At 34.8% G+C, this 16630-nt stretch overlaps 1 protein-coding gene across 3 annotated transcripts in view; it reads right to left on the bottom strand.

The window, feature by feature from the left end:
* The window catches only part of COP1 (COP1 E3 ubiquitin ligase), an 88067-nt gene that overhangs the window by 54212 nt on the left and 17225 nt on the right, over nt 1–16630 (bottom strand). For all 3 annotated transcript variants that reach the window (XM_060197896.1, XM_060197894.1, XM_060197893.1), the window contains exons 6-9: nt 15848–15916; nt 3838–3897; nt 2029–2105; nt 538–595 (exon numbers count right to left, since the gene is read on the bottom strand). In XM_060197896.1, the coding sequence (XP_060053879.1) occupies nt 538–595; nt 2029–2105; nt 3838–3897; nt 15848–15916 (264 nt within the window). The remainder of the gene's footprint in view (nt 1–537; nt 596–2028; nt 2106–3837; nt 3898–15847; nt 15917–16630) is intronic.

Raw genomic sequence — 16630 nt, 5'->3', positions numbered from 1 at the left:
GCCCTACATCAAAATTAGATTTGATAATTATCAGCTGTGAAGGCACAGATATATAGAATAAAAGTCAAAATAAGCATGCAATGTAACTAGAGGAGTTGAAACCAGTCTATTTAAGCCTTTACTTTCCACAAGTAAAAACTCCATAAATTGTTTTCTTCCTTCCCAGGAAAAAGAGAACTTAAAAGTTCTAGCATAATAACTACACAAAACTTTATTTAGTAATAACATAATAAAGAGTTGATAGCACTAATAGATTATGATTTTCATAACCCTAAGAAATAATGTCCTAATTATTCATAATTTCCTCTTACACGTAATTTCCCCTTCCACTCAAGGTCTGATGTTACCAGAACATTAAAAAAGTGCTAAGTTCATCAGTGAAAAATAAAATGGTGACTAGGCATTAGCTTTTCACAATTTAATAGCACAGCATTCACAGAAATCTTCTTTGTAGTACACTCCAGTTAAGTAATCTATGATTTTACAATTTAGGTGAATATATGCATGGTACCCTAAAAGCATAAATATATCATTTACCTGAGAACTGCCACTGAAACCTGGGGGTTGACTGTATTCTGTGGAATCAATGATACTACTGCAATATAATGAGAGAAAAAGGTGATTTCAGAGGTTATGTTAACAGAACAAGTAAATCCAAAATACATCATATATATACACATAATTTCTAAGGCAAGGAAATATTAACTGCCATTAATTTAAACAACAAATGAATACATAGGCTATAAAAAAAATTAGTAAATACTAAACCATTTGTCCTTTCCTCCCACCCCAAAAACAAACACCACAAAAGAATGACAAGAAGAGAATGACCACACAGCAGGTATTTACTTCAATTTTTACTTGCTTCAGTTTCATCCTCAAGTAAGTCAATTAAGAGCTGCTAGTATGAGAGTTGTCATTTTACTTATAAATGTACTGTGACAATGACAACATTCACTTGCCTAGATGCAGCTACATAACAAATATTTCACTGACAATCAGCAAGGGAGTGCTAAGCCTAAAGAGAACAATATTCCCAAACCAAGTTGTTCCCAAGTGTTTAGACAAACTGAAGTATGTCAGAAAACAATCTGATGTGTACAGCTAATATGACCCCAGAATCAACTAGAACTTACAATTTTTCCCCATAAAAGAAAAATACCAAACCTCCCAACAATGCTATCCAATTGTGTTCTTTCTCTACATGATCACCCCAAACTAGACCTACAGGAGTTTTCCTGAACAGACACATGTTCTCAAGATCAGCCTACACTCTTATACTGGCATAAGAGTACCTAGGAATCATTATGTATGCTATCCTGAAGCTTCAGTTAGCCCATTACCACCTTAAAAAACATGAAATTGCTCTTGCTTTGAATATTTCAAGCATAAAAGTTCACATTTAAATCTGAATATTTCACTAGATATAACTTTGTAGCTACATGAAATGGTCACATTCACTGTACTTTATAAATACTGGAGGTGACTAGTCATAACCACTGTTGTAACATATAGGAAATTCAAACATAATTAAGAAAATATAATCCCTGCTCTAATAGAGTATATAGAAGAAAACTGTTAATTAGACTTGTAACAAAGTTAAAAGGAAAATGTCAGGGAGATCTAAACATCATCTGCCCAAGAAAATTCAATGAGTTAGGAGAAAATTCTAATGTTCTAATTTGGCTATTTTTTCCTAATATTATTTCATGTACTAAATAAGATTTTAATGTCATCTCATTTTAATTCACAAGCTATCAAGAGCTACTATAAATAATAACAGTAAATCCACATTTTCAACCCAACAGTGAATTCATAATTTTAATTTCTGCTCACTAACTGTTCCTGGCATAAAAATTCAAAACATTAAGGAAACAGATGGGCCATCTAAATCTCATTTCCAGATCATGACCAAAAGTAATTTCTCAGAGGTTTTATACATTACACAGAAAATGCTCCCAAGTTCTAGTACCATATGTGCATTTTGTGACATAAATCCTAAGCAATTATAACTCTTAAGTTTGATACCTGTGTGGTGGAGAAGGAGCTTCAAACTGAGGCACTGTGCTATCTTCACTGACAGGAGAATATAAGCCACTCATTTCCTGAAAGCACAATTATTTGGATTATGGTAGATACTCCAAATGGAACGGTATAAATAAGTTAAATATGAAAATATATTCCTTTCCAATCCCAAGTACTCATCAGTCCTTTGATGTCTCAAGACCCACATTACCACAACCTCCTCTCCATATAGTACCAGGAAAAAAAAAAAAGAGGCAGAGAGAGAGCTAAAAAGACATGGCTTTTCTATGTATATATTCACAAAGAACTAGAAACTCTTGAGCAAATATTGTGCATCACTAGAAGTGATCAACTGAGAAGAGAATAAATGTAAGTATGTCAGATGAGATGTACAATACATGGTGTCAAGAGTGAATTAGCTAGTCACCAATCCCAGTAAGGTCCTACTGATAAATATTTAAATAAATAGGACAGTATTAAGTAAAATTCTCAAAAGTACAGAAAAACAGAATATATCAGTCTCTCCTGACACACTGCCATGATAAAATAATCATTGCATACTATTGAGTCAAATATTAGCCTTGTTAGGTAACTTACCAATAGTTAATAAATAAAAATAAATGATATAAATTAAATGACTTGCCCAAGATCATTCAGCAAGTGACAGAACTAGAATTTAAATTAGAGTCATTTGTTCCAGAACTCATGGTACTAAGCACCAAAGTATACTACTTCTGGAAAATAGCTTATGATTGAGTTAGTGTCTCTTTATCAATTGTTACTGCATAAATGTTTCTGAAATAAACCAACAATCTCTCTTCATTTTTTTTGTGTGCTACATTTTGAATACTAGAAAACTAGCAAAATTTAAAATGCCACAAAACATATATAACCACATAGGATTATTTCTGACTAACACAAGTTGAGTTCAATCATATAGCCAAGCAAAGGACACTGAGTTAGAAATGCCACATGGAATCCTGAAGTTAATCATTTTAAATATGCTACATATCAGAAAAAAGAAAAGGATAACACTGAATAATTTAAAACATATCTCTTTTAAATATAGCAAAGAAAATAAATAGCCTATGAGTCTCCTCAAAATCTTCCCATTAATTTCTACATGTAAATAATACCATAAATTTCTAGATTGTTGGTAATATTATCTCCTCTTAAATTAACCTTATAACCTAGCAGTGGACAGCACACATAATAAAGTAACAATATTATTAATGGTAATAAACAGAGTGTAGTTTATTTATAGACAGCATACCAAGAAAATTAAATGACATTTTTTTCTTTTTTTTAATTTATTTTTATTTATTTATTCCCTTTTGTTGCCCTTGTTGTTTTACTGTTATAGTTATTATTGCTGTTGTCGTTGTTGGATAGGACAGAGAGAAATGGAGAGAGGAGAGGAAGACAGAGAGGAGGAGAGAAAGATAGACACCTGCAGACCTGCTTCACCGCCTGTGAAGTGACTCCCCTGCAGGTGGGGAGCCGGGATCCTTATGCTGGTCCTTGTGCTTTGCGCCACCTGCGCTTAACCCGCTGCGCTACAGCCCGACTCCCATGACATTTTTTTCAATCTACCCAAAAATAATTACAGCAATAAAACACTGAAAAAAATTTAGAATATATTTTTTCATGAAGAAAGTGTTTAGAGTGCTTTTCTCAAAGTAAAAGTAACATCTGTTACTTCCTATATAACAGAGACCAACCGTAAATTTAATGCAGCAATTTAAAGGAAAAGTGACAATATAATGAAATTGAAAAAACTGCTAGAGATGTGAGAAAATCTTGATATCTTACTTCCACTCTTTTAATGTCCTCTTCCAAAACGCTTAGTTCCTTCTGGATCTGTTCCAGTTGCTATAGATACAAGAAGGAAAGCCTAAATCAAATCATAAAGGCACTACCGTGATTATTAAAATATCTCTACATTTTGGATATTTCTAGCAAACTGGATACTCATGGTAAATTGATCGAATGAAAAACCCTGGGTAAGAGGCTAGTTCACCCAGTGGAGCACACACTTGACCAGGAGCAAGACCCTAGATTTGTACTACATGGGAGTGCTATGTAAAGGAGAAGTTTCATAAGCAGTGGAGCAGTACTGTGAGAGCTTTCCTCTAACTCCCCCTCTGTCACTGCAAAGAAAAAGGGGGGAAAAGACTGCCAGAAGTAAGTGATTCCCTGGCAGCAAAAAATAAATAAATAATAAACTTAGACACACATACATAGCCTGAAGTTCCTATATTAAAATGCAAACATAGACCTAAGAAAATATAATGTTGCATATCCTTAATATAGGGATTGATTTTACAATAGAGATATGAAGGAGAAACAATGACAATATGACTTAATCAGACTAGACCACTTCACCCAAAAGCAACCACAAGTTAGCATCTTAACATTTCTACATTTCCTTCTTAAGCATTTAAAAACATATTTTAAGACAATGTATACTTGTTAGCTTATCTAATGCATAACCCTTTTTCACGACACTAAATATAAGAATTTTAATAGCTGCATTGCATTAAAAGATATACTTAACTACTCCCTGCTTGCTACAAATTTAAGCTATTTATAAACTACCATAATTCTGAAACATTTCAAATTTAATTAAAATATTTTATATAAAATTATTTCATCAAAAGAATCAAAGAGCTAGAAAATCACTATATAAAACAAAACTGCTTTCCTAAAACACTATATAAAAATTGTCACCATATATAAGTAGATAACTTATTCTAATCTTAGTATAATGAAACACATTTTTTATAAAAAAGCAGTACTATGTAATATAGATTCTTATTGCCAGGTTCTGCTACACTTTAGGAAATTTAAGGCTGGAACAACTTGCTAAGTGGTAGAACTAGAGTTCAAATCAGTATAAGTTTCTTACCCCAGAAATTATACTGCTGCTGACTACTATGGAAGCATTCTACTTAAAAGAAAAAAAAAAAAAAAAAAAACTTGTTATTTAACTTTCCTTTCTTTAGTGCCAGGAAAAGATAAACAGACTTTTAATGCTTACTAACACTGGCACTTTCTCTTCTGTAGCAATACATACATAGTTGATAACACATAAATTACTATTTCAAATTATTATCCTAAGCATTTTGCTAAACACTTGAAAGTACAGAGTTCTTGCCCACTTGGAAGCCAGTCTTATAAACTTATAAACACATAAACCAACAGTGGAAATATAACAAACACTATGATGAAAGTGAACTACAATGCTGCTAATCTAGATGGAAGAGCTGGGGCAAGGGGCAGAGGCAACTGGGTAACTGAAATTAAATGAAGAATTGGGAAAATTTTGCCAGATGGTAAACAGTGGAAGAAAACAGAAAAGGTCAGGTAAATAATAGCACAAAGACTATCAAAGGGAAATAACAGATGTAAAACTATAATAATGAATAAAATTAGCAATTGTCAATCAGTAGTCAGTAGAAGTGAGAACAAAACAAGAGAGTAGGGAATAACAATGTTTAAAGAGATAGCCAAATAAAGAGGAGCAGCCCTTTGTTAACAGAGGAGGGAAAAGCAGCAGCCACAAAACCAGGAGAAAAGAGAGCACACTATGACTGGAACTGACAGAGTATATTTCTACATGAAAGGGGAAACAACAATTAGTTTTGCCAAATGTTTTCAGCTCCTCTTCTACTTTAATAAAATTTCCCCTACCTTAAGGTATTTCACACAAAGGTCAAGGAGATATTGTTAGGGAGTGAGCACACCAGACTTTCATAAAAGCCTGAGTGAGGCTCTGTAGTCCCAGTTTCAATCTCCACCAGCATCATAAGCCAGAGCTAAGGAGAGCTCTGGTTTCTCTCTCTCTTGCTCTCTCATTGAAATAGATATACAATATTCCTACAGTAACCAAAAACTTGCTTTCCCCCCACAACCAGTCTGTTTTGGAACTTGTTCAAATGAAAACTGGTCAGTTGATAAATTCCTCCTGTCCTAGGTTTCACAGGACGGGCCAAGAACTCAGCACTTCTGCATGGGACATTCCAATGATGAGTCTTCCACGCTAGCATAAGAAAATACCCTGGACTGTCTTAACATAAGCAGCTAACCTAACCACTCTCCATGGATTTTGGCCCTCTACAAACACCTCAGTTTCCCCAATCACTGAAGCCTTCTCTTTTTATTTTATGGACATTTGTAAGTCCAGTGACCTTAACCTCTAATTAGCAAAGTATCCCATTGTCAGTGCTTGATACCTTTTAGCTAATATACTGAAATGCGTCTCTTTTGAAACTCTACTTAAACAAATGCCAGGGGAACTTTTGTATTTTTGTTTTAAACATATATTTAAAAAAGAAAGATGTAGGGGCTGGGTGGTGGCACACCTGATTAAGCACACATACTACCATGCTCAAGGACCTGGGTTCAAGCCACCACTCCCCACATGCAGGGAAGGCACTTCACAAGAGGTGAAATAGATCTGTAGGTGTCTTTTTCTATCACCTCCCAATTCCTCTCTATCCTCCTATCCAATAAAAAACAAAGGAAAGAAGGGAGGGAGAAAAGGGGAGGGAGGAAAGAAAGAAGGGCCCCAGCAATAACCCTGGTGACAATAAATAAATAAATAAATAAATAAACAAACTTCAGGAGTGGTGATGCAGGACAGCAGGTGTTTCTGTCCCTCACGTTCCTCTTAATTTTTCCATCTTTATCCAATAAATATTTTTTAAAAGATGAAAATACACATGTAATATCATATCTAGTAATAGACAAATATTATTTGTATAATTTTCACTCAATTTCTGAACTTGAAATAAAAAGATTTTACCACCTGAAATCCCAGAATATGACTCTAATGTCCTACTCTCTGAAGATAATGTATCACACTTCTAAGCACCTCAAGGTTTTTGATAAAACATATATTATTATATATCAAGGTTGCTATACATAACTTTAACTATATAAAAAGAAGCATTATAAAAGCATTTTCTGATAACAATATTTTATAAGATTCATAACCAAAAAAAAAAAAAGAATATCCTATGTCCAAGTAAGAAGTTTATACATTCCCCACAAGTTTAACAAAAGCTATAATGAAAAATATTTTGAATTGAAAAGAACAAAATATCATGCTAAAATTATTAGATACAGCTATAATGAAAATATAACCTTAAAATTCCTAGGTTAGAAAGATAGCCTGGGTCAGTCTGATAACAGGAATAGCACTGTGGACTTGGATGGCATTCAGTGAGTATTAGTAACTTACAAAGGTATGATACTATACTCTTAAAAATTTATATGCAGTTAGCCAATAACAAATAAAAATTAAATTAAAAAGAAAAATAGCCCACACAAAAATATGTATACCCAAGATAACAAACTAGGAAAGGAAGAACCAACCACAAAAAGTAGGGTAGAAATAATAAAAAGAATAAATTAACAGAATGGCAAACATATATATATAGTGAAAGCTACTTTAGATTAGATTCATAAAAACGGCACATCCCTAAGAAGAATTCAAAGGTAAAAAAAGGAGTAAAAGACACAATCAGAAGCAAAAATGAAAGTCATCGCTAAAACCTATGGAGGCATTACAAACTTGACATCAAGAATAATCTTATGCCAGTAAGTGGAAATTTAGATAAAACAGAAAACTATAAAGGTATACCATATCAAAGATGAAACAGAAACCTGAATAAAATACAATGGCTAAAGCAAATGAACAGCTTAAAACTTTATCTATTAGGCCTATAATAATTCTGTGAAGACATTCTTCCTAGACTACAAAAATACTTCTAGGAAACAAAAAAAAGTAACATGTTCCCTCAACTCATCTGAAACTAAGAATCCCTTTACAGGAAAACTGGTCAAGATCAGTTTAAGAAAAAATTTACATGACAGTCTGACTAATGAAGAGAGATGCAGAATTCCTAAACAAAAACACCAGTAAAGCAAGCAATACAGAAGAGGACACCATCACTGGGCCTGGTGTACATAATAGTGCAAGCAGAGAAAACAACTGTCCTAGTGGCCTCACCTAGCATACAAAATATTCCGTGAGACAATGAGGGTATTCCTGGGCAAATCAGGACAGCTGATCACTCCAGGTACAAAGGTGATCAACTTTCTCAATATTTAACCAATGTTTACATTTACATTAATGACATTACTAAAACCTCATCTCTGGTATACAAAAATTTTGGAAAATACTTAACTTATGATTAAGGGAAAAAAAAATCCCCATAGGAAACTAGGAATACAAATTTACTTCCTTGAATGATAAGAAGTGTCAAAAAAGACAACAGGGAAAAAAAAAAACCCTACAGAAAACATCATACCTAATGGTGACCCGTCGAAAGCTTTCACTTTGAGATCAGCACCAAGACTAGGATGCCCCGCTATCACCACTTCTATTCATCACTGTACCGGATGTCCTAGCCAGCAGAGTAAGACAAGAAAAATAAATAGAAGATGTAAGGATCATAAAGGTAGAAACTATTATTTGTAGCTGATGATGTGTACACAGAAAACATGAAGAACCTATAAATAAATCATTAAAATTAAAAAGAGCTTACAAGATTGCTGGATAAAGAAAAAAACTACACATATAAAAACATATGTATCAGCAACAAACAATAAGAAAATGAAATTAAAGACACTGACATCGAGACACAGCAGATGGTACAGTAGATAAAGCATTAAATACTCAAGCGTGAGGTCTCAAATCTGATCCCAAGTACAGCATATGCCAGAATAGAGCTTTGGTGTAATATCTCTCTCTCTTGATTAATTAAAAAATAAGTGAATAGACACATTAACAATAGCTTAACATTAAAGACACAAGAACACATCTAAAATGAAGACATGTATGAATAATAATCTGAAAAATATCAATCTTAAGGATATTTTTAAGAACTTAAATAAAAAGAGAAATACCATACTTATGGGTTCAAAAGATTCAGTATTTTAAATAATCTCACTATCGCCTACAGAATCAAAATAACTGACAATAAAAATTACAGCTGAGCAGCCTAGGAGATGACACAGTGGATAAGGCACTGAGCTCTCAAGCATGGGTTCCTGAGTTCAGTGCCTGGCATGTATTACTTCAGAGTGGTGCTCTAGTTCTCTCTGATCTCATAAATAATCTTTCTTCTTCCCCTTTCAATCACAACAGGGGATGGAGATAGTGTATTAGTCACACAAAAAGATTTTAGTACCAGAGGCTTTGATGTCCCAAGTTTTATCCTTAGCACCACCAGAAGCCAGAGCTAAGCAGTGCTCTGGAAAAACAAAACAAAACAAAACAAAAATCTCACCCACAATAAGCTTATCATGAAAATGTTTCCATTGATTCTATAATTCACAAATAAATTCAAAGAGCCATGAAGTCACTGAGACTTTCCTAAAGTGTAACCTACATTTCTACATTTCTACATTTTAATAAAGTTCAGTGGTGCCACCCAAAAGATGATAAAAAGACCAGCAAAGTGAGTTCAGAAAACACACTACATGGTAAAGGTGATACTTCAAATAGATAAAGTCTGAATCTTTTAATTAAGGATGTTTAGACAATTAGTATCCACATAAATAATTCACTGTACTTCACATTATACACAATAATAAAATCTCTAGTAGATGTTAGATCTAAAGGTAAAAGATAAAAAAATAAAGCTTAAAGTATATAACAATTTAATGTCTTCATGATCTCAAGGTGAAAAAATTTTTTTTTCTTTACTTTGGGGGATCGAGTAATAGACTACAGTACAGTTTCTTTCCCTGACACAAGAGCTTCTAACTACAGAAGAAAAGAATAACATTAATGACAGAAGCACCTGTTCTTCAAGTGGCATCATTAATAAACCAGAAGGAAAAATTATTTATGATGGATAACACAAATTATTTTATCCAGAATAAACAGCAGACCACTAAGAAAACTAAATATAAAAGGTACAAAGAAGCCTTAAACAAATACTTCACCAAAAAAAAAAAAAAAAATCCAAGAGCCAATAAAGCAAATTACTAGATACTAATCTCATTCATCATCAAGGAAATGCAAATAAAAACACAACGAGCTAGCAATACAAATCCCAAGCTGAGGTAGAGCGGGAAAAGTCTATAGATGCCATTAAAGCAGGAATATATGCAATAATAGGAATATAAACAGGATTACAAAGTAGAAAGAGTAGCATGCAACTGCTAAGAGTATCAGTTTAATTTGAAAATACAAATGTCCACTAACATCAATTCCACTTCTCCATACATACTAATTAGATATGTCTGTCAGTACACACCTAAGAAGATATATAAGGCAGAATCATCATTTGTGAGTTGCCCCAAGCCAAAAAGCACCTTGACAGTCCATTAGCAACAAAAGGGCATACTCATTTAATAAGATACAACCAGCTGAGTCAACTATACTCATGTCCAAGAATAAGGGTGAAATTTTAATGATGAGCCAAATAAGACAAGGATGAGATCACAAACAAAAAAAAGTGTATTTACCTAAGTCTGAAAAATCACAGGAGGAAAAACAAACAAACAAACAAAACAGGGCAGTGACTACCAATGGGTAAAGGGGAGGTTGTCATCTGGAAAGGGTGACAGAGAACTCAGAGGTCTTAGAGATCATCTATTATCTAAACACAGTGGTGGCTATATGAATGGTCACTCTACCAATGCCACTTAAACTGTCTAATTGTATGGACTTTTCTGTGTTTTATTCCATTAAAAAAAAAAGTTGTAAAATACAACTCATTAAATTCCAAATAAAGCAGAAAATCAAGACTCATCAAAACTGCCCTATTACACTAAACAGCTATAAAAAGTATTCGCAACTATACTTTTTAATTAAATCAAATGAAATAGAAGGCAAATTGCACTGAAGAGACTGTCTTGTACATGAAACTTCAGAGCCTTCCTGTTCAAGCTGATCATTAAGAGTAACATTCTTATTTAAATATGTATGTTTATGAAGTATATCCAGAGACCCCAAATTTTACTGTTTACACCCTCTGCAATTCCTTCTCTGTGTTCTGGATCTAATAAACAGCAACAGCGCAGTGCTGGAACATAACTTTCAGGATTGTATCAGTGATTTTGTCTGCAACATTTCTTGTTTTCTCACTAGCTCCCTCTTAGGGAGACAAGCTAACACGTGGCCAATAATTCTATGAGTGAAGAAACTGGCATCTGTTTCTAAAAGCCAGTTGGTGAGTTTGGAAGGGTTCCTATCCCTGTGGAATCTTGAAGAACTGCTGCCTATATAACACTTTGGAGAGAAACCCTAAAGCAAGGCACTCAATCACACTGCACCAAAACTGATCTAAGATGTTTTAAACCATTAGATAAGAGGGCACATTTCTATAGAACAACAGATAGCTAACACAAATGTCTACTGTATGCCGTCCACAGTCCTTTCTAGTAATATTAAAGTGTCAGCAGGGAAAGTTAGTTTAAAAAAAGAAAGATCATGCTGAACATAAAACATTAATTCCCCAATATAGGAATTTAAAAAAAATCAAAGTTAAATGTAGGATGCTAAGAGCATTAGTTCGATGTGACAATGGAGTCAATTAGATATGTAAAGCAGATTCAACTTGTATGACTGGTATAAATCAACTTCTAACCACCAACCCCAGTAAGAGTCCAGTAATAAATCACAGTTAATTTTCAAAGTCTAAATATTAAGTAAGAGTATGTTTCCTAGTCAGTTTGCATTTACATAAAACAGGTTCAACTCATACTAGTATAAGGTGGGCTTAACAGGTCTATGGCCATACCACCCAGAACATGCTTGATCTCACCTAAACTGAACTATAAGAGACAGAACTGGTAAGAACTATATTCATTCTGGGGAAATAAACACAACTTTTAATGTATAAGAAGAAAATGCAATTATTTGCTTCATTTTGTCTGCCCCAAATAATGAATCACTAATGACCTATACTATTTAAAGATCATTGTGGGGGTCTGGGCAGTGGCACACTCAGTTGCGCTCATATTACTAAGCACAAGGACCTGGGTTTGAGGCCGGGATCCCTACCTGCAGGGGGAATGCTTAACAAGTGGTGAAGCAGGTCTCCAGGTGTCTATTTTTCCCTCTCCCTCTTTGTCTCCCCCACCCCTCTCAATTTCTCTCTGTCCTATCAAATAAAATAAAATGGGGGGGGGGAGAATTATCACCAGGAGCAGTGGATTTATAGTGCTGGCACCAAAACCCAGCGATAACCTTGGTGGCAATAAAAATAATAATAATAAATAATTATTTGTTTGTTGTGATTTTAAACCACTGCTGTAGTTAATTTCAATTATAGAGAAATTTATAAAATATAATCAGGGTAATGTAACTTTTTACACGTTTGTTAACCTACTTTCAAACTTTTAAAACTGTTAATGAGCTCCTCAGAATTCCCTGGATCATTATTAAACCTGAAATACTCACTCAATCACAGGTATAATGAAAGAAAACTAAATTCTAATACTGACAGTATAATCAGTAAACAGAAGAGGCACCAATATCCTGAAGTAGTTAGAACTTAACTGTTTCTTGTTTAAACTGTCTACTCTAGAAAATAATACAGTGTGGGGGGGCAGATATATCACTCACAAGGATCATAATGGATTTTAACTGAAATTCAACTGAATAATTCTTTTTTTTTTTAATATTTTATTTTTATTTATTTATTCCCTTTTTGTTGCCCTTGTTTTATTGTTGTAGTTATTGTTGTTGTCGTCGTTGTTGGATAGGACAGAGAGAAATGGAGAGAGGAGGGGAAGACAGAGAGGAGGAGAGAAAGACAGACACCTGCAGACCTGCTTCACCGCCTGTGAAGCGACTCCCCTGCAGGTGGGGAGCCGGGGTTCGAACCGGGATCCTTATGCCGGTCTTTGTGCTTTGCGCCACCTGCGCTTAACCCACTGCGCTACAGCCCGACTCCCCTCAACTGAATAATTCTATACCACAACTAACCCAGATATAAAAACAAAAATAGAGAAATGCTGACACTATGATACATGTGATCAAAAGCAGGTAAACTGGAGCACACAAATGAAAATCATGAAGAAAAGTTACTATTGAGAAACAATTCTCCACTGATCCTTCCTAGACCACACATCTGTAACAGCTTTTGTTCCAAATTGTCTTTGTTAAGTATGTTTGTACAACCTATATTATACCTTGTTCAAGACAGAAATGAATTTGTCCAGGACAGAGGGTAGTTTTGTTTTCTGATTAACTAATTAGAAATAGTGTTTTCCTGCTCTCCAATGCAAAGACTGGAAGGCTTACTAGCAGACCCCGAAAAGACTGGGGTTTCCTAACCTCAAGGTTCCTTATTATAAGTCTCCACTTGCCTCCTGTCTACCAGATACAAACATGATACAAACATGAAACAGATTGCTGGATGTGTTGTGAATGAAAGTATTTTCCCAAGTATTCTGCAGTAGTTAAAAAACAGACAGGCTGACTTGTAGCTTTTAAGTCTGATAAAAACCTCAGAATTTTCACCCTCTTAATAGTCATGTTGTATCCTGGGTCAAATTCAAATCTAACAATTTGTTGTAATCACCAATAGACCCCTAAAGAAGCATAAAAAAAAGGGGAGGGGGAAGTGCTGGATGGTAGCACACTGGGTTAAGTGCACATAGTACAAAGCACAAGGACCCGAGCAAGAATGGGTTCAAGTCACTTGGCTCCCCACCCGAAGGGGGCACGCCTCACAAGCAGTGAAGCAGGTGTCTATCTTTCCTCTCCCCTCTCTGTATTTCTCTCATCCTATCCGCCCCCCCCCCCCCCAAAAGGGAACAAACGGCCTCTAGGAGCCGTGGATTCATAGTGTAGGCCCCAAGCCCCAGCGATAACCCTGAAGGCAAAAAACCTTAGGGACTCCAAAACTTGAAATAATTTAGGCCATAATGATAATAAGTAATTTCTCTTAAACCTTAGAGATATTACCATGCTTGAACTATTTAACTGATTCACTGTAACATTTACTGTCAAGTAATGTACTTCATAAAAATAACAACAAAAAAAATTTTTAAAGTCCAAGAACCTAGCACATAAGTTAAATACATTTTATTTCACTTCTTTTATGCCTCCAACTGTTGCCGGAGCTCAGTGCCAGCACTATGAATTCACCCCTCCCGGTGGCTTTTATTTTTATTTATTTTTTAAATATAGGACAGAGAGAAATTGAAAAAGGATGGGGAGATAGGAGGAGAAAAAGAGAGACACCTGCAGAACTGCTTCACTGCTCAAGAAGAGTACCCTCTGCAGGTGGGGAGTAGGGACTCAAGACCGGGTCCTTGTGCTTGGTGATATGTGTGCTTAACCAGTTGCACCACGGCCCGGACCCGAAGTTTTAGATGAGTAATATTTAGAATTGTCTAATTTTTTTTTACTCATTTTAAATGAGTAAAAAAAAATAGACAATTCTAAATATTAGACAATAAGTAGAAATGTCAGAGATCAGATACAGGAATTTACTGTTTTTTAATTAAGAAAAAGAGTGAGACATGGAGGCAGATTGGGAGGGTTGGGGGAGGCAGACACACAGAACTGTCCTTTAATGCAGTGGAGGGCAGCCTCACACCTGGGTCACACACATGGCAAAGCAGTGCATTATCCAAGGAACTTAAATATAAAAGTTTTCAAAGTTACTTTAGCACAGTACCCAGAGCCCAGGATTTTGCATTCAATTTACCCATACTTTGTCAAAGCATGAACTTAAGGAATTTTACAAAGGTTTAGATCATTCTTATTATAAAACTGATTTGACTGACTCATTTACATGTTATAAAATATTATATTTTAGCTATGCTTTGAATTTCCAAATACATAACTATAATTTCCCTTATTTTGTTCCCCACCATGCACTTTTACAAAAGCTGAAACTTATTCTACCTCCTGATCTATTATTCCAATCTTTCTCAGTTTTCTTTCTGTCATTTGATAATTCTACTCTTTATTCTTCACGGCTAAGGTAAGTCACTACACTCAATCCTATAGATAAATTTTCAACACAGCTCCCAAAAAAGGATTTTTAAGGGAGTCGGGCTGTAGCGCAGCGGGTTAAGCACAGGTGGTGCAAAGCACAAGGACCGGCATAAGGATCCTTGTTGGAACCCCGGCTCCCCACCTGCAGGGGAGTAGCTTCACAGGCGGTGAAGCAGGTCTGCAGGTGTCTATCTTTCTCTCCTCCTCTCTGTCTTCCCCTCCTCTCTCCATTTCTCTCTGTCCTATCCAACAATGACAACAACAATAATAACTACAACAATAAAAAAAAAAAAAACAAGGGCAACAAAAGGGAATAAATAAATAAATATTTTTAAAAAATTTTTAAAAAAGGATTTTTAAAATATTAAGTTGCAGAGGGTCGGGAGGTAATGCAGCGGGTTAAGCGCACATTGCACAAAGCACAAGGACTGGCAGAAGGATTCCGGTTCGAACCCCTGGCTCCCCACCTGCAGGGGAGTCGCTTTACAAGCTTCTCTGTCTTCCCTTCCTCTCACCATTTCTCTCTGTCCTATCCCATAACAATGAATCAATAACAACAATAATAAAACACAATGATAAAACAAGGGCAACAAAGGGAGCGAAATGGCCTCTAGGTGCAGTGGATTTGTGGTGCAGGCACCGAGCCCCAGCAATGACCCTGGATGATATATATATATATATAGTTGCAAAGTAAAAGAACAAATCTTGCACAACATTCTCAAAACTCCAGTGTCTTTGAGATGTGTAGAGAAATCCTTCAGACTGAAAAAGCTTTAAAAATGAGGGAAAGTGGGCACCAGCAACAATAGTAATAAAACATTATGTAAAATACATGCAATAATATACCTCTCTCTTATTTCTTCTTGCGACCTTGAGGAATTCCATAAGGATCTGTAATTGAGCTGCATGTGACTCCTATAATAGAAAATTATAGTAGTTCTTTTAAAAGCATAACTATGAATTTAAAGTTTATTTAATACCATAGTATAATCAGTACAAAGCAACTTTATACATGCATTTCAGGTAGTCTACTACTTGTATTTAATCTTTCTTCTAAGTGCTAACTGGAATGTTCTGAAAGAAGTCATTTACTTCCCAAACTAAGTACAACTAATTTTAGAAATAGGTGTTTTTTATTACATTGCTCATCTACCACACTAAAAACTCTATAGTGATGGGATATGGCAGCTCCACTATCAAATTTTAGTTTAGCCTCATCTTTCTCACACAAAGTTAACAAAACCACAGACGAAAGCATAAAAGTTTATAAAAACTAAAGTTGGTTTTCTTCTAAGAATTTTGTTTGCAGGAAAGGCAGCAGAATGAAAAGCAGGAACCCTACACTTTCAGAAGTCAAATGTATGATTTCATAGTAGTACTGATTACCGCCTACTCATACAGATACAAAGGCTAAAGTATTTCCATAGAACTCAGTCAAAACATACCATTTAAGAACAAAAACTATAATATAATCAAGTTGAGGAAAGGGTAACTAACCCAAAATACTAACTGAAATGAAAATACAATAAATATACGATAATTATAAATTCAACATTTTCTGGGCATATTTCTCATTAATATTCACACAAAGAAACAAGAAATTCTAGGTAAATCAGGTAATTATAAGAA

This window comes from Erinaceus europaeus, chromosome 9, assembly GCF_950295315.1.
Source record: "Erinaceus europaeus chromosome 9, mEriEur2.1, whole genome shotgun sequence".
NCBI classification, from domain to species: domain Eukaryota; kingdom Metazoa; phylum Chordata; class Mammalia; order Eulipotyphla; family Erinaceidae; genus Erinaceus; species Erinaceus europaeus.
Note: the sequence above shows the minus strand (reverse complement) of the source record. Positions and strands in the feature narration are given on the sequence as shown.